At 35.2% G+C, this 24,275-nt stretch overlaps 1 protein-coding gene across 12 annotated transcripts in view; it reads left to right on the top strand.

Annotated features, from left to right (window-relative positions):
• Positions 1 to 24,275, top strand: part of RPS6KC1 (ribosomal protein S6 kinase C1) — a 193,621-nt gene that overhangs the window by 126,123 nt on the left and 43,223 nt on the right. The window contains exons 1-2 of one of the 12 annotated variants that reach the window (XM_057725877.1): positions 15,575 to 18,834; positions 19,246 to 19,316. The exons of 8 other annotated variants lie outside the window; for them this stretch is intronic. Coding sequence is in view for 2 of the 4 variants with exons in the window: in XM_057725874.1 (XP_057581857.1) it covers positions 20,135 to 20,194 (60 nt within the window). In the remaining 2 variants the exon portion in view is untranslated. 3 more of the 12 variants (XM_057725876.1, XM_057725879.1, XM_057725874.1) reach the window with 3 other exon arrangements.

Consider the following 24,275-nt stretch of genomic DNA (forward strand, 5'->3'; position numbering starts at 1 on the left):
GCTTCTGGAAAAATGGTTGATACCCTTTTCTCTATTCTTTCCGCTAAGGACAAATAAAACTCTGGACATTATATAGAAAACAGACACAAGAAGACTGAAAAGTCGAGAGTAGAAGGAAGACTGGTTAGTGACCTTGAGATCCACTGGACTACATGGTAGTGAATTCCCTGAATTTTCTTTTGCGTCACTTACTCCAGTCTGGATGTTGGAGAAATGGGCACCTCGGAGAAGCCAGCGGGCACAGACAAACCTAATGAAAGCCTGTTCTTTCTGGCCAGAGGACTTGGAAAGCGGCAGCTTAGCAAGACAGAAAACTTTCAGACATTAACCATTCTGCCGTAGCCAAACACCACACAAAAACTTTTGCCCTACCTCACCACAACTAGCAAGGGCCACGTGAGGCTCCAAGACTTCCTTGCAAGCCAGAAGTGAGGTACACATCCCTCCTGTTGGGATGGTGTCAGAAATAGCCAAGTGAGAAACTGGGACTTGTATCCCCACTGGGCAGAAATGAGACATGTCAGTTGAGACCCCTTGGGGAGCCTGGATGCTTAGCCCCACCTGGTGGTAAAGAAGCTCCCGTTTCTTTCCCCACTGGGTTAGTGTCAGAGGAGGCCTGGTGGAGATTTAGGATTTGGCCACTGCCCAGTGGTAATGAAGCTTACCCCCACATGGTGTCAGTGGAGGCCACGTGAGGAGCAGTAATGATGTACCTCTGTCCTTCCCAGCCTGGATGATATCAGCAGAGGCCTGAACTCCTACCCCACCCAGCAGTAACTTTCCTCCCCCTGTTATCAGTGAAGGCCAAATGGGGAATCTGAACTTCCACCTCTACCAGAGAGTAACAAACTGATTATCCCCATCCCCATCAGAGTGATGTCAGGCGAGGACTGCTAAAATAAAAACATTAAATAAGATCCAGGGTCTCATAATATAATACTCAAAATGTCCAGGTTTCTGTAGAAATTTATTGAGAAAAGACAATCTACTAATACCAATACTGAGGTGACACAAATGTTAGAATTATCTGCCAAGTATTTTAAAAGGGGCATCATAAAAATGCTTCAGTGAGCAATTACAGACATGCATGAAACAAACAAAAAATATTGTCTCAGCACAGAAGTAGAAGACATAAAGAGAAACCAAATGGAAATTTTAGAATTGAAAAATACAGTAGGAGAGAGGGGGGAAACAAAAAACCTCAGTGAGCTCAATAGCATAATGGATAGGACAGAGAAAATGGTCAGTGAATTTGAAGATAAAACAACAGAAATTATCCAATTTGAATAGAGAGAAAATAGACTGGGGAAAAAAATGAACAGAGGCTCAGGAACCTATGAGACTAAATGAAAAGATCTAACATCCATATCATTGGGGTCACCGAAGAAGAGGAGAAAGAAGGTGGAGCTGCAAAGTATTTGAAGAAATAATGGCTAGACATAAATCTACAGATTGAGGAAGCTGAGTGAACCTCAGAAAGGATAAATCCAAAGAGATCCACAGCAAGGCACATCATTGTTCTAGAAACTAATGACAAAAAATTTTAAGGCAGTGCGAGGGAAGCAACACTTTACCTTTTGAGGAAAAACAATTCAATTGACAGTGAATTTCTCATCAGAAACCATTGAGGCCTTAAAGACATGGCACAACACTTGAGTGCTGAAAGAAAAGAACTGTCAACCCATTTTCTATATCCTGTGAAAATATAAAAGAATGAAAGGGAAGTGAAGTCAATCATGGATGAAGAAGCACTAAGAAAATTTGTCACTTGCTAATCTACTCTGAGAGAATAGCTTAAGTTCTCTAAACCAATAGGAAATAATAAAAGCAGGAATCCTAGAACATTAGGAAGAAGAAAGAACAATGAAAAGAGTAAAATATGAGTAGATACTTTCCTCTTCCTCTTGAGTATTTAAATTGTTTTAGGGTTGACCAAAAACTATACTGTCTGATGTAGTTCTAAGTGTGTGTAGAGAATATTAAAGATAATTATATTATAAATGAGGGAATATAAGGGGACATAAAGGGATGTAAGTTTTCTACACTTCATTTGAATCAGTTTTTACCGATGACACCAGTAGACAGTGATGTCATGTGTATCTAATAACTAGAGCAAACACTAAAGAAGCTATATATATAGAGAGAGATGCACCAAGAAACACTATAGATAAGCCAAAATGGAATTTGAGAGATACACCAAAAACCACTACAGATAAACCAAAATGAAATTCTAAAAAATGTTCAAGTAACCCACAAAAAGGCAGGAAAAAGAAAACAGAAACAGAAAACACAAGAGAACAAATAGAAAACATAAAATTGGCTTCAGAGCAAAGAAAATTAGCAGAGACAGAGGAACATTATGTAACAATAAAAGGGTTAATCCACTAAGAGCACATAGCAGTCCTAGACGTGTATGCACCAAATATCAATTTGGTGTATTAATATACTGATACACACATACAAAAAACTGATAGAACTGAAAGGAAAAATAAATTCACAATTGTAATTGAAGATCTCAACACCCTTTCTCAACAATTGATAGAACAATTAGACAAGAAAATCAGCAGTATATAGGAGAACTCAACAACACCATCAACCAAAAGCATTTGATGTTTATAGAACATAGTACCCAACAATAGCAGAATACACATTGTTTTCAAATGCACATGGAACATATACCAAGATAGACCATTTCCAGGGCCCCAAAACAAACCTAAATGAAATGAAAATGCTTTAAATCATACAGGGTATGGTTTCTGACCACATCTGAATTAAATTATTAAGCAATAAACAAAGATAACAAGAAAATCTGTAATTACTTAGAAACTAAACAATACACTTGTAAATAATCCATGGATCAAATAGGAAGTTTCAGAGGGGATTAAGAAAAACATCTAGTTGAATGAAAACAAAAGAAGAACATATCAAAATTGATGGGACACAGTTGCAGCAGTGCTGAGAGAAAATTTTATAGCACTAAATGTTTATATTAGGCAAGAAGAAAGGTCTCCAATCAGTAATCTATGCTTTCAGTCCAATAGACTAGAAAAAGAGAGAAATAAACCTTAAGGAAGTAGGAGGATTGAAATAAAGACCAGAAATCAGTTGCAATTAAAAGCCATAGAGAAAAATCAGTGAAACCCAAAGTTGATTCTTTGCAGAGATCAGTAAAATTGCCAAACCTCTAGCAAGGCTGACAGAAAAATAAAAGAGAAGATGCAAATTATATTATCAGGATTGAAATAGGATATTGTTATAATTCTGGAGACATCAAAAGGATAACAAAGGAATACCACAAACAACCCTACACATGTAACTTTGATAACTTAGATGAAATGGACTATTTTATACAAAAGTGTAGACTATCACCTAATACGAAATGGATAATTTGAATAGCCCTGTAACTATTAAGGGAATTGAATTTACAGTCAAAAAAAAAAAATCCTAAAATGAAATCCTGGGGCTCAGCTGGTTTCACTGGAAAATTCTACCAAAGTTTTAAAGAATTGACACTGATTCTGTATATTCTTTTCCAGGTAATGGAAGAAGGTGGATCAGTTTCCAGTTCATTTTATGAGGCCAATATTATCCTAACACCAAAATCAAAGACAGTACAAAAATGAAAATTACAGGCCAATATTCATAGATACAGAAATCTTCAACAAAATATTAGCAGATAGAAATCAGCAGTATCTAAAAGGAATTATGTGCCATAACCAAGTGGAGTTGATTTCAGGGATGCAAAGTTGGTTCAGTTTGAAAATCAATCAGTGTAATCCAACCACATTAACAGAATAAAGAGGAAAAATTGTATGATTGTATCAATTGATGCAGAAAAAGCATTTGAAAAATTCAACACCAATTCTTGATTTAAAAAAAAATCTCTTTAAAAACTAGGAATAGAGTGGAACTTCCTCATCTTGGTTAAGAATATAAAAATCTCACAGCTAATCCCATAATTAATGCTGAATGACTGAATGCTTTACCCCTAAGGTTGGGAACAAGGCATGTTCTTAGCACGTCTGTTGAGCATAGTACCAGAAGTTCTAGACACTACTATTAGGCAAGATAAGGAAATAAAAGGCATGTGAATTGGAAGGGAAGAAAACAATTGACCCTATTTAAAGGTGACATGATGGTCTACACATATAAAAACATAGAACCTATCAAAAACCTAGAACTAATAAGTGAATTCAGCAAGATTGCAAGATATAAAATCAGCTTACAAAAATCTGTTCTATTTCCATATACTAACAGTGAACACACAAAAAATGGAATTAAAAGTACAATATCCTTTACAATCACTCCAAAAATATTGAACTACTTAAGTGTAAATATAACAAAATATGTATAAGACTTTTATGCTGTGAAGTACAAAACACTGATGAAAAAAATCAAAGATCTAAATAATTAGAGAGACATACCATGTTTGGCTTGGAAGACTCAACATAGTAATGATGTAAATTCTCTCCAAATTGACGCACAATTTTAACACAATTTCTGTCAAATTCTAGTGGTTTTTTTTTTTTGTTTTTTGTTTTTTTTTTTGTAGACCTAGGCCAACTTAGTTTAAAATTTACATGGGAAAGTATAGGAACTATAATAGCTAAAACAGTTTTGAAGAAAAGAATAAAGTGAGTACAATCAGTTTACTTGATTTCAAGACATATAGCTATGCAGTAATCAAGACTGTGTAGTATTGGTGTAGGGAGAGACACATGAATCAATGGAGTAGAATAGAGAAGGCAAGAATAGCCCCACAGATACGGCCAGCTGACTTCTAACAAAGGTACAAAAGCAGACCGTATGGGAAGAATCGTCTTTTTAATAAATAGTGTTGCAACAGTTGGATATCTATTGGCAAAAAAATGAACCTTAACTTATACCTCACATCTTATATAAAAATTAGCTCGAAATGGATCATACGTTTAAATGTAAAATGTAAAACTATGTAACTTTTCAAAGTAAACACAGGAAAAAACCTTCAGTAGCTAAGCCTTGGTTTATAGATGTTTTTGACGTGACGCTGAAAGCATGATTCATAAAAGGAAAAATTGATAAGTTGACTTTATCAGGATTAAAAACTTTTGGTCTGTGAAAGACCCATTAAGAGAATGAAAAGAAGCTGCACACTAGGAGAAATTATTTGCAAATCACATATATGACAAAGGATTCATTTAGAATGTATAAAGAATTCTTGAAAGTCAGCATTAAAAAACCCAAACAATACAACCAGAAAATTACCAAAAGATACAAAAAGCCGCTTCACCAAATGAAACGATGGCAAATTAGCACATGAAAAGATGTTCAACATTGCTAGTCCTTAGAGAAATGCAAAATAAGATCATAATGAGGGATCACTATACACTTATTAGAAAACTTTATTTGTAATAGCCCCAAACTGTAAACAACCAAAATGTCTTATAATAAATGAACAAACTGTACATCAATACCATGTAATATTACTCAGCAATAAAAAGGAATGAACTATTGATACAAACACGAACTGAGATGGATCTCGAGGGCTTATGCTGAATAAAAAAGCCAATCTTAAATATATAATTATATGTTTTATGATTCCATTTATGTATCATTCTGAAAGTCACAAAATTATCTATATTTTTCCTAGTTTATTCATTTCTCATAGTTCATTCTATTTAAGAATTGAGATAGTATAGGACAAAGAGATTTAAAAAACTACTAATAAACTAGATAAGGATTAATAATTATTGCTACAATTTATTGATTATATATTACAACAAAAGTGAGCTAATGCAATATGCTTCCATATTTTTTCTGGCAAATTTATTATTATTCTGTTGAAACTTTTAAGAAATCACTGCTGTGAATATTTTTTATACTAAATTATAGTAATTTTCACATATATAAGATAACAATACACTTTGCTAGTACGTTTTTAGTATGTAGTTTAGATATATAGTATATTGTCAAAATAGTAGTTTACAGTAACAATTCTCAAATTATAACCTGCAAATGTAATCATATAATCATAGTTTCAGTATATTATAGTATATCCAGCAGTACTATAGATGTAGATATATTTAAAATGAAGTAATTCGTCACAGTGGTTTTATGTGTAGCATAGTACTAATAATGTTGATATTGAAACCTATGTTTATAAATACTTAAAAGTCACTATAGTACCTTTTTGTTTTTGGTCTACCATGTAAAGATCTTAGAAGGCACCACTCCATCCTGACAAGTAAAAAGCTAAACACACTGAAAACCAACAACTCTTCTGAGATCTACCACAGGCATAAAGTCATAGGGCAAATAGCTGCCCCCCAAATTGGAGAGGCAGACATTGGATACAGAGAGTCATAGGTTACTGAAGCAGAAACCCATGAGCAGAAACCTCTGTGGGAAGTAGTCCCAGGGTAGAAAACTGGACTGTAAATGACAAATTGCCAGAGACTCAATAGGGACAAGTTTGAGAGTTAAAAATTCCAAGGGGTGTGCTCTCAAGTTTGTTTGAGTTTTATCTCCTGGAGCTCTACCAGGTTCTCACAGTGAATGTTAGAGAAAATCCCTTCAGGCTTCCTGAAAGGGGAAGGGGAAAAGTAGACATTTTGAAATACAGCAGAGCATTCTATTCTTATCAGAGCCTAATTGACTTGGCGGGAGGGAAATACCAAACTCCAGTTTGGCTCTGGCTTTGTGTGTAGGGGAAAGGAAGTACCCAACTCCAGTTCCCTGTAGCCATCTGGTTCCATCCATCTAGGGCTGGGGAAAAGCTGATAGACACTTGTGAAGTTCATAGCCCAGGGCCACAGGCTCACTAAAAGACTAAGACATAATCATAGAACTATAGAATTCCTCCCCTCTCCAGACATCTTACCACCACATCACTAAAAAAGTATTAACTGGAGTTGCTTTCATCTAGTATATCATGTTAGATTTCAACAAAAAATCACAAGGCATACTAGATGGCAAAACCCCATAGTTCGAAGAGACAGCAAGAATCAGAACCAGACTCAGATATGGAGGAATGTTGTAATTATCAGGTCATGAATTTAAAAACAACTATGACTAGGACTGCCTAGGTGGCGCAGTGGTTAAGAATCCACCTGCCAATGCAGGGGACACAGGTTCGATCCCTGCTCCAGGAAGATGCCACATGCCGTGGAGCAGCTAAGCCCATGTGCCACAACTATTGAGCCTGAGGTTTAGAGCCCATGTGCCACAACTACTGAAGCCCGTGAGCCTAGAGCCTGTGCTCTGCAACAAGAAAAGTCATGGCAATGAGGAGCCTATGCACCACAACGAAGAGTAGCCTCCGCTAACCACAACTAGAGAAAGCCCATGTACAGCAATGAAGAAGACCCCACACAGCCAATAAATAAATAAATAAATTTATTAAAAAAATTATGACTAATATACTATGTGCTCTAATAGAAAAAGTAGACAACATGCAAGAACAGATGGATAATGTAGGCAGAGAGAAAGAATTTTATTCTAAGAAAGAATAGAAAAGAAAACTAGAGGTAAAAAATATACAGAAATGAAGGATTCTTTTGATTGGCTCATTAGTAGACTGGACAGATCCGAGATAAGAATCTCTGAACTTGAGAATATGTTAATAGAAACTTCAAACTGAAAAGCAATTGAGGAAAAAAAGACTAAAAAAAATGTAACAAGATATCCAAAAACTGTGATATAACTATAAAAGACATAGCATAGTGGGAATACTGGAAAGAGAAAAAACAGCTTGTTCAAAATATTAATATGACAGTGTATCCAATTATGTATAATTAAGTATGTATATATTTGCTTATATATACTTATGTACAAGTGAAATGAATGCAGCAGTGATACCAGGGATGTGAGAGATGGATTGAAAATATTTTGCTATTATAAGGTACTTGTACTACCTGAGAAGCAGTGTGATTTTTTTTGAAAGTGGAGTTAGATTAGTTGTAAATGTATATTGCAAACTCTAGGATAAGCACTGAAGTAAAAAAAGGAGGTATAATTTATTTGCTAAAATGGAGAAAAAAAATGATCAATTAAAGCCACAAATGGCAGAAAAGAGTGGGAGGAAAAAATAGGAAAAATAAGAAGGAAGAAAGAAAGAAGTAAATAATCATAAAGCTCAGTGGTCTAAGTGTACCATTTAAAAGATAGAACTTGTCAAAGTACATCAAAAAACAAGACCCAACTATATGTTATCTATAAGACAGTCACTTAAAAAGACACATAGATTAAAGGTAAAAAGTTAGGGAAAGATTCACCATGTTTACACAAATCAGTGGAAAGCAGGAATAGCTATAGTAATTTCAGACAGTGCTGACTTCAGAGCAAGGTAAATTATTAGAAATTATCAAAGGCATTACATAATGATAAAAGGATCAGTTATCCAAGAAGATATAAGTCCTTAGTGTGTATGTGCCTAATAATTGAACATCAAAATACATGAGGCAAAAAACTGATAGAACTACAAGGTGAAATAGGTAAATCTATTATAATTGGAGACTTCAACATCACTATATCAGAAATGGGCAGGTCCAGTAGGCAGAAAATCATTAAGGACATAGTTGAACTCAGCAGCACTGTCTGAAATTACTAGTCAATGTAATTAGAAGCAACTGACACTTACAGACTTCTTCATCTAACAATAGCATAAAATATATTCTTCTCAAGCTCACATGGAACATTCATCAAGATAGACCACATTCTGTATCATAAAACACACCTTAACAACTTTGAAGGTGTAGAACTCATACAATATCTGCTCTTAGACCACAGTGGAATTAAATTAGAAATCAGTAATAGAAAGATAACTAGAAAATTCCCAAATACTTGAAGATTAAACAACATACTTCTAAATAACACATAGATCAAATAAAAAATCTGAATATAAATTTTAAAATATTTTTGAACTCAATGAAATTGAAAAAACATTATCAGACTTTGTGAGATGCAGTGAAAGTGGTGCTTAGAAGGAAGTTATGGCATTGAATGCATATATTAAAACTGAAGAAAGATCTAAAATGAGTCATCTAAGTTAGCATCCTAGGAAATGAGAAAAAGAAGAGAAAATGAAATACAAAGTAAGCAGAAGAAAAGAAATAATAAAAATTCAGGCAGAAATCATAGGAATTGAAAACAGGAAATCAATAGAGAAAATTAACAAAACCAAAAGCTAGTTCTTTGAAAAGATGAATAAAATCAATAAGCCTTTATCTAGGCTAAGAAAAAAAGAGATGACACAAATTTCTAAGATCAGAAATGAAAGAGTGGACATCACTACAGACATGGACATTAAAAGGGTAGTAAAGGAATACTGTGAACAACTCTGTGATTCCTTGAAAGACATAGTCTGTTGAAACTCACACAAGAAATATACAATCTGAGTAGGCCTATATCTATTAAATAAATTGAACCAGTAAGCTTAATAAAGCTTCTATAAAGCTTAATAAGCTTCTAAAACAGAAAGCATCAGGCCTATATGGTTTCACGGGTGAATTCCACCAAACGTTTAGGGAAGAGATTGTACCAATTTTCTGCAATTTCTTCCAGAAGATAGAAGCAGAGGGAATACTTCCTAACTCAATCTCTGAGGCCAGTGTTATCCTAACATCAAAACCAAAGATATTACTGGAAATGAAAACTATAGGTCAGTATCTCTCATGAACATAGGTACAAAAATCCTAATCAAAATATTAGGAATTTGAATCTAATAATGTATAGAAAGAGCTATATACTGTGACCAAGTGGGATTTATCCCATGTGTGCAAGGCTGGTTTAACATTTAAAGTCAATTAATGTAATCCAGCATATCAACAGGGTAAAGAAGAACAATCACATCATCATATCAATTGACTCTGAAAAAGCGTTTAACATAATTCAATACTCATTCATGACAAAAACTCTCAGCAAATTGGGAATAGAGGAAAACGTCCTTAACTTGATAAAGAACATTTACAAAGCTCCTGTAGTTTTCATCATCCTTAATGGTGAGAAACAAAGTTTTCCCGCCAAGATCATGAACAAGGCAGGGATGTCCTCTCTCATCCCTCCTTTTCAACATCCTACTGGAAGTTCTCCCTACTGCAGTAAAACAAGAAAAGGAAATAAAGATATGAAAATTGGAAAGGAAGAAAGAAAACTTCGTTTGAAGGTGACATGATTTTCTGTATAAAGAAAGCACAAAAAATCTCCTGAAACTAATAAAGGATTATAGGAAGGCTGCAGGATACATGGTTAATGTATAAAAGTCAATCACTTTCTTATATACCAGCAGTGAACAAGGGGAATTTAAATTAATACAATATGACTTACATCAGCACTTACAGAAAATGAAATACTTAGGTATAAATCTAACAAAATATGTACAACATTATATGAGGAAAACTGTTAAACTCTAATGAAAAAATTAAAGAACTAAATAAATGGAGAGGTATTCCATATTCATGGATAGGATGCCTGGTTATTGTCAAGATGTCAGTTCTTCCCAGCTTGATTTATACTTTTAGTGCAATCCCAGTCAAAATCACAGCAAGTTATTTTGTGGATATTGAGAAAATGACTCTAAAGTTTTTATAGAGGAACAGAAGTCCCAGAAAATCTAACACAATATTGAAGGAAAAGAATAAACTCAGAGAGCTAATTCTTCCTAAATTCAAGACTTACTGTGAAGCTACAGAAATCGACTGTGTGGGACTGGTGAAAGAATAGACAGATCAGTAGAACAGAATAGAGAGTTCAGAAATAAATCTACATGAATATAGTCTAGTGGTCTTTGATAAAGGAGTAAAGGCAATACCATGGAGAGAAGATAGTTGCTTCAACAAATGGTAGTGGAATACCGCATCCAGTGGACATTCGCATGAAAAAAGGGGACCTTGACACAGATCTTACATTATTCAAAAAAATTAACTCAAAGTGGATCATAGACCTAAGTGAAAACACAAAGTTATAAAACTGCTGGAAGCCAGCATAGGAAAAAATCTAGATGACCTTGGGTATGGCAGTGACTTTTTAGATATAACCAAAGGCATGATCCATAAAAGAAATAATTAATAAGCTAGACTTCATTAAAATAAAAAACTTCTCCTCTGTGAAATACACTGTCAAGATAATGAAGACAAGTTGTAGACTGGGGAAAAACATTTATAAAAAATATATATCATAAGGAATGTTATCCAGAATATACAAAGAGCTCTTAAAACCTAACAATAAGAAAATGAACAACCCAATTAAAAAATGGGCCAAAGATCTTAACAGGAACCTCACCAAAAAGATACACAGATGGCAAATAAGCATATGAAAAGATGCTCCACATCATAGGTCATCAGGGAAATGCAAACTAAAACAACAATGAGATACCATACCTATCTGTTAGGATGGCCAAAATCTGGAACCCTGACAACACCAAATGCTGGCAAGGATGTGGAATGATAGGAACTCTCATTCATTGCTAGTTGGGAGTGCAAAATGGTACAGCCACTTTGGAAGACAGTTTGACAGTTTCTTAATGAACTAAACATGCTTTTACTATATGATCCAGTTGTGCTCATTATTTATTTATCCATATGAGTTGAAAACTTACATCCACACAAAAATCTACATGTATATATTTATAACAGCTTTATTCATAATTGCCAAAACTTGGAAGCAACCCAGATGTCCTTCAGGAGATGAATGGATAAATAAACTGTGGTACATCTAGACAGTGGAAGATTATTTAGCACTTAAAAGAAATGAGCTATCAAACCATGAAGACATGGAAGAACCTTAAAGGCATATTGCAATCTGAAAAGGGTACATACTATATAATTGCAACTATATGACATTCTGGAAAAGGCAAAAAATTATGGAGACAGCAAAATGATCAGTGATTGCAAGGGATTAGGAGGAGGGAGGAGGGATGAATAGGCAGAGACAGAATTTTGGGGGGCAGTGAAACTATTCTGCGTGGTATTATAATGGTGGATACATGTTGTATATTTGTCAAAAACCATTGAATGTATAGCACCAAGAGTGAACTCTAATATAAGTTGTGGACTTTGGGTGATAATAGTGTGTCACTGTAGGTTCGTTGGTTTTAACAAATGTACCACTCTGGTGCAAAGATGATCATAGTAATGGAGGCTGTGGGTGTTTGGGGACAGGAGGCATATGGGAACTCTGTACTTTCTGCTTAACTTTGTTGTGAACCAAAAACTGCTTCAAGAAGCTAAGGAATAGTTAACAATAGAGCTAGATTGTGAAGATAACATTAATAACCACAAACTAATTTATGCATATTGTTGAAGGGAATATAGTTTACCCATAGTGTTGCTATATGGAATCAAAATAGGCTCTGATTATAATTAATAATATCATCTTTAAGGAACCACATCTAATATACCTGCTTTTTAAAACAAGGGACGACCACATGTTTGATACACACATATGAGTTTTAGTTATGTTCCATAACATTCAATGCTCTAATATCTTATTCTGTCTATTGTTGAAATTCACATCTTAATTATAATAAAGAGTACACAAAATGAATTCTATACATGCAAAACCCTTTATTAATTTTAATAGATTAGATTAATAGAATCTTTGTTCCAAAGAAGTCAAATTCTTTTTGTATTTAAAGTGTGATTGTCTAATATGTTTTTAGGGATAGATTTGTATGGTCAGTTTTATAATAGGACAACCTAAGTAATTTCAAAATAAAGGGACTAGTTTCATTTTACCTCCTAATGGCTTGGGGTATATAATCTCAGGGTTAGGAAGGACTTTAAGGTCATCTGACCCAGTGAATTACAGATCTTGTGGCCCATCTGTAGTGCTCCATTGAATGGCTGTTCAGCTTCAGGGCCTTTTATTTATTAATTTAACAAACTTCTTTTGAATGCTGCCATGTGGCAGGCACTGTGTTAGGCACTGTGTTAGACTTCTCTTTAGTCTAGCAGGAGAGATATAGGTCAGTATGTAAATTCTAAAACAGCATGGAAGAGACTATAAAGGAGCATGAATAAAGACAGAGCTACTTAATGTCTCAAAGCCAGTCATCCCATTTCACGCAATTGAAACTCTTAGAAAGTCCTTTTTTCTCGAGCCAAATACTGCCACTTTACTCCTTAGTGCTGCCCTTATCCAATAACCATTTTTTAGTTATTTCAACACAGTGTATTGTCTTTCCAATTGGTAGTGTTTTGTTTGTTTCTTCTCATTTTATTTTGCTTAAATTTGGCCTAAATTTCAATCTGCTAAAATATCTTTGGACTTTCATTGTACAAATTTTTGATTTTTCTTGAAGTACATAAATTGCCTCATTTCCCCCTATTTGCTTATTTTTTTCTATGTCCCTATCATTATTTATTACTGAACTCCTGATGCAACTTTAAAACGTCTCAATACAATCAGACACCTGAGATACTACATTAGATCAGTGGTTTTCTCAGAGTCTTCCCTCTTGGATTCCTTCCTTGTTCTGCTCAAGTCTGGACTGGTCTGTTCTCTTGGCCCTCTGCACAGCTTTCCTCATCACACTTCCACGTCTTGCTATTGTGGGAATTCTCTTCATCAGTCTTGTATATTGCATTCCAATTTCTGACACATTTTTTTTCCTCCCTTTTTCTAGCTGGAGGCCTGTCTTCTCCCTGTCCCTACTGTTCTAAAATTTCACAATGATTTGTTTGGTGGGAGTTTTTTTTTTTTTTTTTCTTTTCATTCATTGAGCTGGGCATTTGGTGACCTTCAATTTGGGTAATAATCCAGGTGTTTTATTAGGAGACATAATCAAGTCAGTATCTATATGCCTTATCTTTTAGGCTATTTAGTTTTCTTAGAAAAGAATCTTTACATCTCTTACCAAGGGATCTAGTATTAGACTAACTAGCATTCTGGGAGCCCAGGGGTTGAAGGAGGACTAGTGTCCTCATCAATTTGGTGTTTAGGTTTTCATGTAGTGCCCCTGTTTTCAGTACCACTCTTCAGTCCCTGCTTTAGCTGTCTGTAGTATCTATCTGATTCATTCTGTTTTCTGTCTTCTAAAACTTTTCTTTCTCATCTCCTTTCTTGTTTTCTTTGTAGTCATTATTGTATAGTTTTAAATATTTCTTTACTGTTATTTAATGCAGTTTCTAAAGGGGATAGTGATCTGTATTTCAGAGAATGTTAAATTTAACACATTGTGCAGTCCTCTCAGTTTCATGGTGTCCATAATTTTGATCAACATATCTTTGTTTACCTTTTTCAAGTTGTTAACAATTTTTTTCCCAACAAATTAGGACCAAGAATCCTACAGGGTTCTTTTGGAAGGCTCCCTTGCTTACTTACCTCTGCTGTCTGATTTAATATTTTTTGCTGTGTCCTTTTAATGCCTTGAACCTGTCATAGCATTCATCCGTATTGCATGGTAGTTTTTGATATAATTTCTGTGCCTTCTCCCACAACCCTTCATATGCCTCAAATAACAAGTATTTTTCTTCCTTCCTAAAAACTAAGATTTTTATATATAACATTTTACAGTATTCACAGACATCTACTGGACAGAAGATAGTCTAAATCCTGTGCAGAAGATATGTGTCTTTGGAGAATAAGCCTCTATAACATGTCAAACACCAGCTTGGTGACTATATCTTATTTAATTTTGTATTCTTGACACTTAGCATAGTGACTTACAAATAGCAGGTACTCAGTATATATGTGTTGGGAAAAAAATGAATGATTGAATGAATGATACCTCTCTACTCACATTATCTTAAAAAAGGTAGGGACCATTTATGCTAGTTGGCCTGCCTCCTCACCGTTTCTCTCCAGGTCTTTTCCATTTCTCTTTTCTCATTGATTAATTCATTCATTCAACAAATATTTATTGAGCTCCTGCTTTGTGGCAGGTGTGATAATAGCCACTGGAGAGATATATAATGATAAATAAAACAGCTGATCTCTGCCTTCTCAGAGTTTATAATTCAGTGGGAAATAGCAATTACAATACAACGTGAAACTGCTTTGGGTGGAGGAAGTACAGTAGGGTATTGTGAGAACATGTAGGAGGGGTACCTAGCTTGGGGCTCTCCAGTGGCTTCTTAAAGTAAGCAAAGCAAAGGCATGAGGAATGAGTAGGGTTTAGCTCCTAGAAGAGTGTTTCAAGCTAAAGGAATACAATATACAGGGGTATGGGAGACTTAGAACATGCCTTTTTTTCTAGCTTCTTCAACTGCTTGAATCCTTTCTTCTTTTTTCCTTCCTGCCTACGTATGTTTAATCCATTATTCAAAACTTAGCTGAAAGCTTATTTCTGCCTTAACTGTAACACTCGTCTTTCCTTTCTTCGAATTAACACAACTTAGCGTTCGGTTGTGTATTATTTTCACTCGTATACCTTTAGTTGCCTTAAATATATTGTTAACCTGTCCTAGAGGGCAGGAACTATATCTTATCCTTCTTTATTTTCTCTGATACTGCCTAACTAAATACAGTGCTGTCCATGAAGTAAGGATTTAATAAATGCTTGCTGACTAGTTATAAAGGGGACAAAAAGAGATATTACATGTGTTTTAAGATTTCAAATACTCTGAGTCTGCACCTCAAAATATACTACATGTTCAGGATCAAAGCAAGAGGAGTAGTTTTGAAAACTGTCACAACACTCATCATCCCCCTTTTTCATCCTCTCTCACAGAATACACCTGTAGATTGTTGGCAGGGAAATAGTTGCAACCAATGAAGTTCACAGTTTGGGAATGAGTGTTGTGTTTCATATGTGCTTTAAAATATTTTGGAATTTTTTAGAGCATGAACACATTGTATTCTGCTAAATAAAATTTCTAGGTCATATTAAAACATTGTTAAATTTTAATCAGTACCAAAATTTCAACTCCAGCGGCTACAAAAGTGCAAAACTCATTTAAAACACTTAAAAATAATAGCATTTAAGGCTTTCTTGCCCTTGAAGCATTTTCTTCTGAATTGAAATCAGGCTATCTCTGACATTGGCAACTTAGATACGTATTGATTGACTTGAAGATGTAACCTCTGTGTCCATCTGTTACCCTTATAAGATGGCATTTACTGAGTACAGACTGCACGAATTTTGAACACTATATAACAGCTATGTGGACATATTTGCTGCTTCTTAGGGACTTGTTTCAGTTTCCAGGGCCTATAAATTTGAGCATATTTATGGAGCACACTTAGCAGCAAAATGAAAATATTAAACCAGAGTATGAATGGACAGAGTTTATATCAGCACTGGAGTATCAGGTGTTTCTAACAAGTGCAAATAAGAAGGATCTAAAGCTAAATACAACAACAGACTGTACTTTTAATTGAATTAATTTTCATCTAAACTTAACAGTGTTAAGTCATTATCCCAAGTGAACTTCAGAATTCAAACCAAAGAAATAGTATAAATGGTTTCATTATGGAACTGAATGACATAAGCTGAACTTGGGCCTATAAACCCAGAACTTCAGAGTTTTAACCGCTCTTTAGCATAATCTCTTTGTGGCCTTGGGCAAGTTGCTTTGCAAAAACAGAAAACAGACAATCAAAATGAGAATGACAAAGGTGTAGAGATCTAGCTTTTAAAGCATTTGGATCTGAGAAGAGCCTCCTAAGTGGATGTTTTTCCTAGCTCTTCAACGTTTCTGTTTTAAACTCAATTTCTCTGTCTTTTATATTCTGCCTTCTACTGTATTTATATCCCGTTTTCTTACAAAGACACACCATGTCCTTTGGAAGCATGTTTTATGAAGTAATAGATGTATAGGCCTAGGATTTGAAAAATTATACAAAGTAAAACTTTTTTTCATACATATATATGACATTTCTGTGATAGCTTTATTTTTCACTAAATCATTAACCTCACATCCTAGTATGAGACATCATTGAAGAATGGCTCACATTCATTGACACTTGGCTAATAGGAATATAAGAGATTTAAAATTCATATTTGTGGTTGAAATAATTACTCCCTGGATTATTTTCTGGAGGATCATGTGTATTTTGTGTTGCTCTAGGGCAGGTTTAGATTTAGCTATTTACCTAAGGAAGAATAATCCAAGTGTCCTCCAAGTGACTTTTAGATGTAAAGTAGAGAAACTGCCTTGAAATTCCTTTTATCTTTTCTAATCCTGATATTAGTCTGTCAAAGAAAACAAACTTTGCCAATCATATTTCAGTGCCCTTTGGAGGAATGAAACGATGTGAGAATGACTGGCCGTTAAATTTTGAGTAAATTACTTGCATTTGCAGATCTCTTTTAGCACCACCCAAATATGCTTATTTTCTTTTTTCAATGTTATGATTCATAATATATTCATAACATATCTTGGAAGATAAAGTTATTTTGGTAACATTTACTCTATTTTTAGCTATCACAGTGACAAACTGTGATCTTTTAAAAAATCATCATGATTGTTATTGAAGTTACTAAGTCACAGAGGCATGGATTGTGTTCACGTGGGGCACACACACAACAGTGTTGTGTTCAGTTGTAGAAACTGAAGACGGTTGTGCTCTACAGGTTGTGTGTTCAATTTAAATAGAGGTCAGGACAAATGGACTTTATTATGACAGTTCTTAGGGTACACAAATGCTTAATAATGTCCTAGTTTTAAATTAATTTATAACTAATTCACTGTGGAAGCTTGGAAGAATTTTGAAAAATCTGGATTAAGGTTTGAATAAATGCAAACTAAATATATCTGATGCCATTTAAAAATCAAGAATTAAAAGATGCTTTATGTATTGTAAAAAATACTTTCTATATTGCTTTTCTTCTAACTGCATTTAAGATACCAAAAAAACCAACCCAGGAATCAAAGATGATGTATAAGAAAATTTCATATTAGTGAATTTCTTTTAAGATGAATACATAGCCAGGTTCTTGAGATTCTCTGTTTTTAATATTTTAAAAGACACCACAGTATTTTGTTTCTATATGAGGTATTATGGTGAATGTAATCATTACCTTAAATAAAAGATTTTTGAGTAGCTAGAAATCAGGGTTTTTAATTGCTATTTTGTGGATTTTATAAAACCTCATCTCAAAGTACATTTACCTTGGGTAACATTTGGATTGTAAATATGATGATACACAGAAAACAAACCTTTCAAAGCAAGGTACCTTATTTTAGGACTACCTGAAAAATATATATACCTTTATTATTGTTTCATAGACTAAATACACCGTCAAATTTATATTTCATGTTATTTATTGTATGCTTGCTTTGAGTAAAATTATAGGGGGTTGAAAAAATAACTACCCCCTCTTCTTTTTAAGGAAAAAATCATCACATTTATTTAATTTACTTAAGTAAATTCCGTTAGAGGTAGTGTTTCTCTTGTCTTTTTGTTCAGCCACTGGAGTCCCTTGTGACCTTGGGTATGTATTCTAAGAGGTGACTGATGGTTCGTGATGTTCTGAATTTTCTGGTAGCCTGCCTGTTGCCTGCCTCTGGGTTTGTCATCGCCCTTATGCTGACTTAGGCAGTGTTCCTTCAGTCTCTTATCTCCAGGCTTTGATGCATATGTTCTGAAGGTGGCCACAGTGACTTTGGGTAGCAGCAGATGGTGAACCTTCAGGCTGCCACTGGCTGTACTGGTGTTAAGTTGGAAAGTTAACGTTTGATGAAGAATCAGTAGTGCATATGAAAGAGCTTTCGCTGCTGAAATATCTTTTAATTAAAAAATTAGCATACTCAAACCTTTGCAAATGTCTGGGCATTTAAAGAAATCTAAAATCAGTTGTTTTCTTAGAGAGAAATTAAGTTATTTACCAGCTTAGTTTTGTGTTGCTTGCTTGTTCTAATGTGTTTTTTTTCCCCCATCCCAGCCCATGCCCCAATTTGCTTGTAGTTAAATCAGGTAAGAGAAATAGGTAAACTGAAATGGGATGTTTTGGGGAGTTAAATGTGTTTGGATAAATATTTAAAGTATATTTTGATTAATGGTAATTTGGAATTTAATAACTGGAAGGAAATGTGGATCTTACGTACTGCTTTCATACAGTCCTAGTAGATTAGTTCTGTTGTTCCTACCTTTGAAGATATTTCTAGGTTATATAGAAGCCTAAAGAACTCAGCCCACTTCAAAAAGATATTTCACCTTGCTCTGAGTTGGTTGGTAATGTTTTGGCTTTGCCATCAGTCCACAAAGCAATACCCCTTTTGATTGTTCACTTACTTCATGATATTGTGCTGTTTTGAAAGTTCTAGCACAAATAAAACACTGGTAAGACTCCAAATAATTTCTTTTTTTGTTCCCCTTCAATCACAGGGGTACCTTTTATGCTTTGCTGGTGATAGATCTGGAGAGTAGTAAATGAAAATACCCTTTAGGGTAGAGTTGTAAGTATCCATGGCAAAGTTTACCTTTCATACTTCTGTTCTTCTCAGTGGAACAACTTTTGTGAGCATAGGACCATCAAGGACAGATTGGTTTCATGGCATCACAGGTGAGAAGTGCCTCTGCACAGTCTGTTCCTGCTGCTCCTGATGCTGCAGCTTCTCCTGCACAGAAGTGGTAGGCTGAGTGTCTGTAGCTTTTGGAGTTGCTGGGCGATATACAGGGAGCATTGCTAGCCTTCTGATGTCGGAGAAGGAGAAAGTTAGACCCCAGTGGGGAGAATTGTTGCTGTTAAAGGTCACCTAGTACTCTCTGTTTTCTGGTAGTTGAATTTTTATAAGATATATCTCATGAGCATAAGGTATGGAATGAACAACTAACAGTAGAAATACATTTTGAATATTCTAAGCATATGAAAGGAGATGGGTTTTAGCAATAAATATAAATACCATTTAATTATCATCGTGTGATATTGACAGGGATAGCAAAGATTTAGTGCTTTAGGTTTGTTATTCAAAACCATTTCTACAGAAGAATAATATTACCAGCTCCAATAATGCTGCCAAGATGAGTTTAGTTAATTACTCATCTAATAATGGTCAAGCGTGGACTGTTTTTAAGAGAAAGTATAGTAAGTATCATCTTTTTTATCTGGAACTATGTTGAGAAAGACTGTCTACTGTGTGGAATTGGGCCTCTCTGTTTTCTCTGGCTTCCCCGCTCCCCGGCTTCTTTATGATGTTGATCCCGTTCTCTTCTGGTATGTTTGTTCATGTGTGCATTCCCAGCAGTATAACTTGCACAATCGAAGTCCATTTAGATGACATCCGGTCAACACGAATGGTACTGTGACATCATTAAAGGAAAGGCTATTTTTCTGGTATGGCTATCTCTATAGGCTTTTCTTAAACATTAAAAAAAGAAGCAAAAAAACCCCCAAAACTTTTAATAATTGTCTGGAGTTCTTTGAAATAACTGGCACCGAAGTAGAGGTAGATGTTCCCTCAGATTACCCGGGTGATGTTTCTTTCTAAAGGAATTGGAGTTAAATTTGCTTTTAGAGACTTACAGACTTTGAATGTCAACCTTTAAATTAAGTATCTAAAAAAATTAAAAAGTGGGACACATAATTTTCACTGAAGGGAACTTTCCATACTTCCTCACCGCAATCATAGTGTCTTTACTGCTGTTTGTCTCTTTTCTTTTCTCCAAACTTATTTTTCATATGCTTAAAAAATAATCATCATTTGATACTTTTGATACACTCCTCAACTTCTTCTATCTTTCCAGAGGTGGTACCTAGTTAAATATTGGGCCTTCCCCTTTCTAGTTAACAAAATTGAGTTATAATCAATTGGAACTTTTCTTGCTGCTGTTGTGAAAGAAGACTAGGCAAGTCTCATAATGCTTGTGGAATTGAGGAACAGATGAGGCTAATCCTAAAGGGGTAAATTGTCTGGTTTTTTTGTTTGTTTGTTTTTTCCCCCAGTTAGGAGAAGTGATTCTATATATTACCACAGGCGAAGATGAAGTAATCTCTCCTGTTAGACCATATGCTAATATAGTGCTGATAAGTAAGTGTGAAAAAATGAAAGGGAAAAATACATTAATTGTATTCTCTCAATAAGGTATGCTCTCCGAGGTAATTATTTCATGACAGTTTTAGTTATAGTCCTTGTTTTATCGTGAAATAAAAGGTGGTTTTAGGAGCCTTTTATTGGAAAGACAATTGTATCAAATGAGCACCAAATTAGATTTTTGTCTTTACAAAGGTGAGCAAACCCATGAGCAGTTTTTAAATTGATATGTTCTAGTCCACAAATGAACAAATTCTGTTTGAGGGTTAAAGAAGCTATTATTTTGTCCTTTATGCTGACAGCTTCATTACAGCTTGGCCTACTGTTGGCATTAACAAAATGTTTGGCTCCTTATGATCTTTGTGGATGCAAGTATAATATTAATGCAGCACTGTAGCACTGTTCATTAAGAAATGCCTCTAAATGAGGTTGAAGCGTGTAAATTTGGAAAGATACAGATGTTAAATGCAGTCGTTTCTCTTTGTATACAGCCGTATGGCTAATAATTTCCAAGTGGCTAAAGCTCTTGTTAGCAGGAGTGCTGGTGTGTTAAGAATGGCTCTATAAATAACTTTAAGAACTGAAGTTGAAGGTGCTTCTTTTAAAGACTATTGTTAACTAAACATTATTGCCAAACAGATGGAAAGCATTCACCAGCCTGATGTTTTTAGGTCTAATTATATTATCACCAGCCCTGTACGGCTCAGTTGAAGAGGTGTATCCAGAGGCCAATTTATAATCATTTAGCCAACACCTGTTTGGGAGAAATTGACAGTCAAAGGGCACATTTAAAAAAAATCACATATGTTCTTGTGTTTATTTGCCTCAATGTGAACATTGTCTAGTTGCAAACAAACTTGGTAGGAGAAGAAAGTAAATGTAAACAAAGCAGCCCTTCTCAGCCATGTTTATCGATCTTAATTTGGCCTTTTTATCTGATCCACTTCATGCTTCATGGCTAAGTGAGACCAGCAAAGAGATATCACTCCTGGTTTATGCAAGTACATTCTGTTCAGTCGATTAAAGAAGCTTCTGGTAGAAAAAAGTTCTTTGCTTTGTACAGCTTCCTTACCTTTTACCTTGTGAAACGTTTTCTATTTCATATAGATGTGTATTATTTAAGTTAGAATTGGAGTCTGGTGAGTGGCTTAAGAGCCACAACCTGATGTGAAAACAAATGAGATTTAAGGAACACAGTGTCTTCACAGACTCAGTAGATGTTTATTGAGAACGTCCTTTACAGAGATGTGCCTCCTTTTGCACTCATGATATGTTAATTTAACTGTCAAGGTTCAAGTTCTTTGAATGTTTTCCATGCCTTGGAGGTTCAAGATTGGTGGTGAATATAGCTCCAAGGGAAATTATGGGAGAATAGGTCTACCCTATCTGGAAATGGTTCGAACCTGATGATCCTAATTCTTTTATTTTAGTATTTTTCCTTCTTCTGACGTACTTCTCTATGGAAAGATATGCATATGTTGCCTTCATCTTCTTATCACCCCTTACTAACTCAGAGCAGTTGGCTTCTGTCCCCACCAGTTCACTGCATGATGCAATATTGAAAGTCATCAGTGACTTCCTAACTGTCTTAGGCAGGAGTCCTTTCTTAGTCGTCATTCCTCATGGCTTCTCTTTGTTGTTTGTTTGGCACAGGTAATTACTCCTCTTGTTTTACGCATTCTCTTTTCCTATGTCTTAACCATTATGTTTTCTGGGGTTTTTGGTATATTTCTCAGTGTACTTTTGGTTGTTATTGTTTTATATATCCTCAGTATTCCAGCTGTGTATATATAGATGTAAATAGTGCAGTTTAGCAGTTAAAGAGGAAGAGCCCTGAAGCCAGATTGCTAGGGTTTAAATTTCGCATCTAGCACATCTTAGCTTTGTGAGCATGGACAGGTTAACAGTTTTATGTTTGTTTTCTCATCTGTAAAACTGGTTAATAAAGGTATACCTACCTTGGGACTTCCCTGGCTGTCTAATTGTTAAGACTCTGTGCTTCTACTGCAAGGGGCACGACTTTGACCCTGGTCAGGGAACTGAGATCCCATGTGCGGCACAGTGTGGCCAAAAAGAAAAAAAAAGTATACCTACCTCATTGGACTGTTGAATGAATTGTGTGATTTAATTCTCTAAACCACATCACAGTGCCTGCTATAAAGTAAGCATCCCAGTGAGGTACTTTCTCAGGTCTTTAGCTGTTATTTTTATGGAGAATGCTCAGCTACTATACATCTTTAGTCCTGACTTATTTTCTAAGCTCCATTGCCATAATGCTATCTACCTTCCAAACTTTTATGCCTAAATTCATTTACATATATTTATTGAACAATCACTATGGGAGGCGAATAGGTTATGTGTTGGAGGAAATACAGTTTCTGCCCTGTATTAGTTTTCTATTGCTGCATTACAAATTACCACAAACTTAGCAGCCTAAAACAACTAAATTTGTTATGTCCAAGTTCTTTGGATCAGAGGTCTGACATGGGTTGCATTGGGCTAAAATCAAGCTGCTGGCAGGGCTGCATTCCTTACTGGAGACTCTGGGGGGAAAATCCACTTTCAAGCTCATTCAAATTGTTGGCTGAAGTCTTTTCTTTTTGGTTGTAGGACTGTGGTTGCTGGCTCTCATCCAAGGCTTGGTCTTTGTTCCTAGAAGCTGCCTGCTCATTCTCCCACTTACTGTGTGCTCCTAGAGGGCTCTCTCTAGTGCTTACATGTGGACCTGTGTATCTTAGAGCCAGCAACAACACATCCCTCTCACACTTTGAATCCCTCTGATTTCCCCTTCTGCCATATCATTTTTGTGCTTTCCAGTTCTGGACAGAGACAGTTCTCTAAGGGTTCATGTGATTTGATTGAGCCCAGTCAGATAATCCAAGGTAATCTGTTTTAAGGTCTGTACCCTAATTACATCTGCAGAGTCCTTTTTTGCCAGTAACATAACATATTCACAAGTTATGGAGATTAAGGTATGAGCATCTTTGGCGACTATTATTCTGCTTGCAACATGCTGATAAAAAGCTTGAAATCTGGTTGGGATATAGAAAGGTGACCAAATAAAACCAAATTGAAGAGGCTGGTACTGTATACAATGGGAGAACAAAGGAAGAAAAGCATCAGTGACATTTGAGCTGAATATGGAAAGATGAGTGCTTGTTTGATAAGGGGCTGGGTGAACATTTCAGGGAGAAGACGCAAAAACAGTGATAGCAATAATAGTAACTGGCTATAGCAAGCACTTTTAAAGATTATCTCACTGAAATTCTCACAAATGGTAGATACTATTATTATCTACCATTATAGCTTCTACAGGTGAAGCTATATCTTCACATATGGGGTAGGAATGGTAAAATTATCTTATTGGGTAATTGAAAGAATTAA

This window comes from Hippopotamus amphibius, chromosome 3 (genome assembly GCF_030028045.1).
Source record: "Hippopotamus amphibius kiboko isolate mHipAmp2 chromosome 3, mHipAmp2.hap2, whole genome shotgun sequence".
NCBI classification, from domain to species: Eukaryota; Metazoa; Chordata; class Mammalia; order Artiodactyla; family Hippopotamidae; genus Hippopotamus; species Hippopotamus amphibius.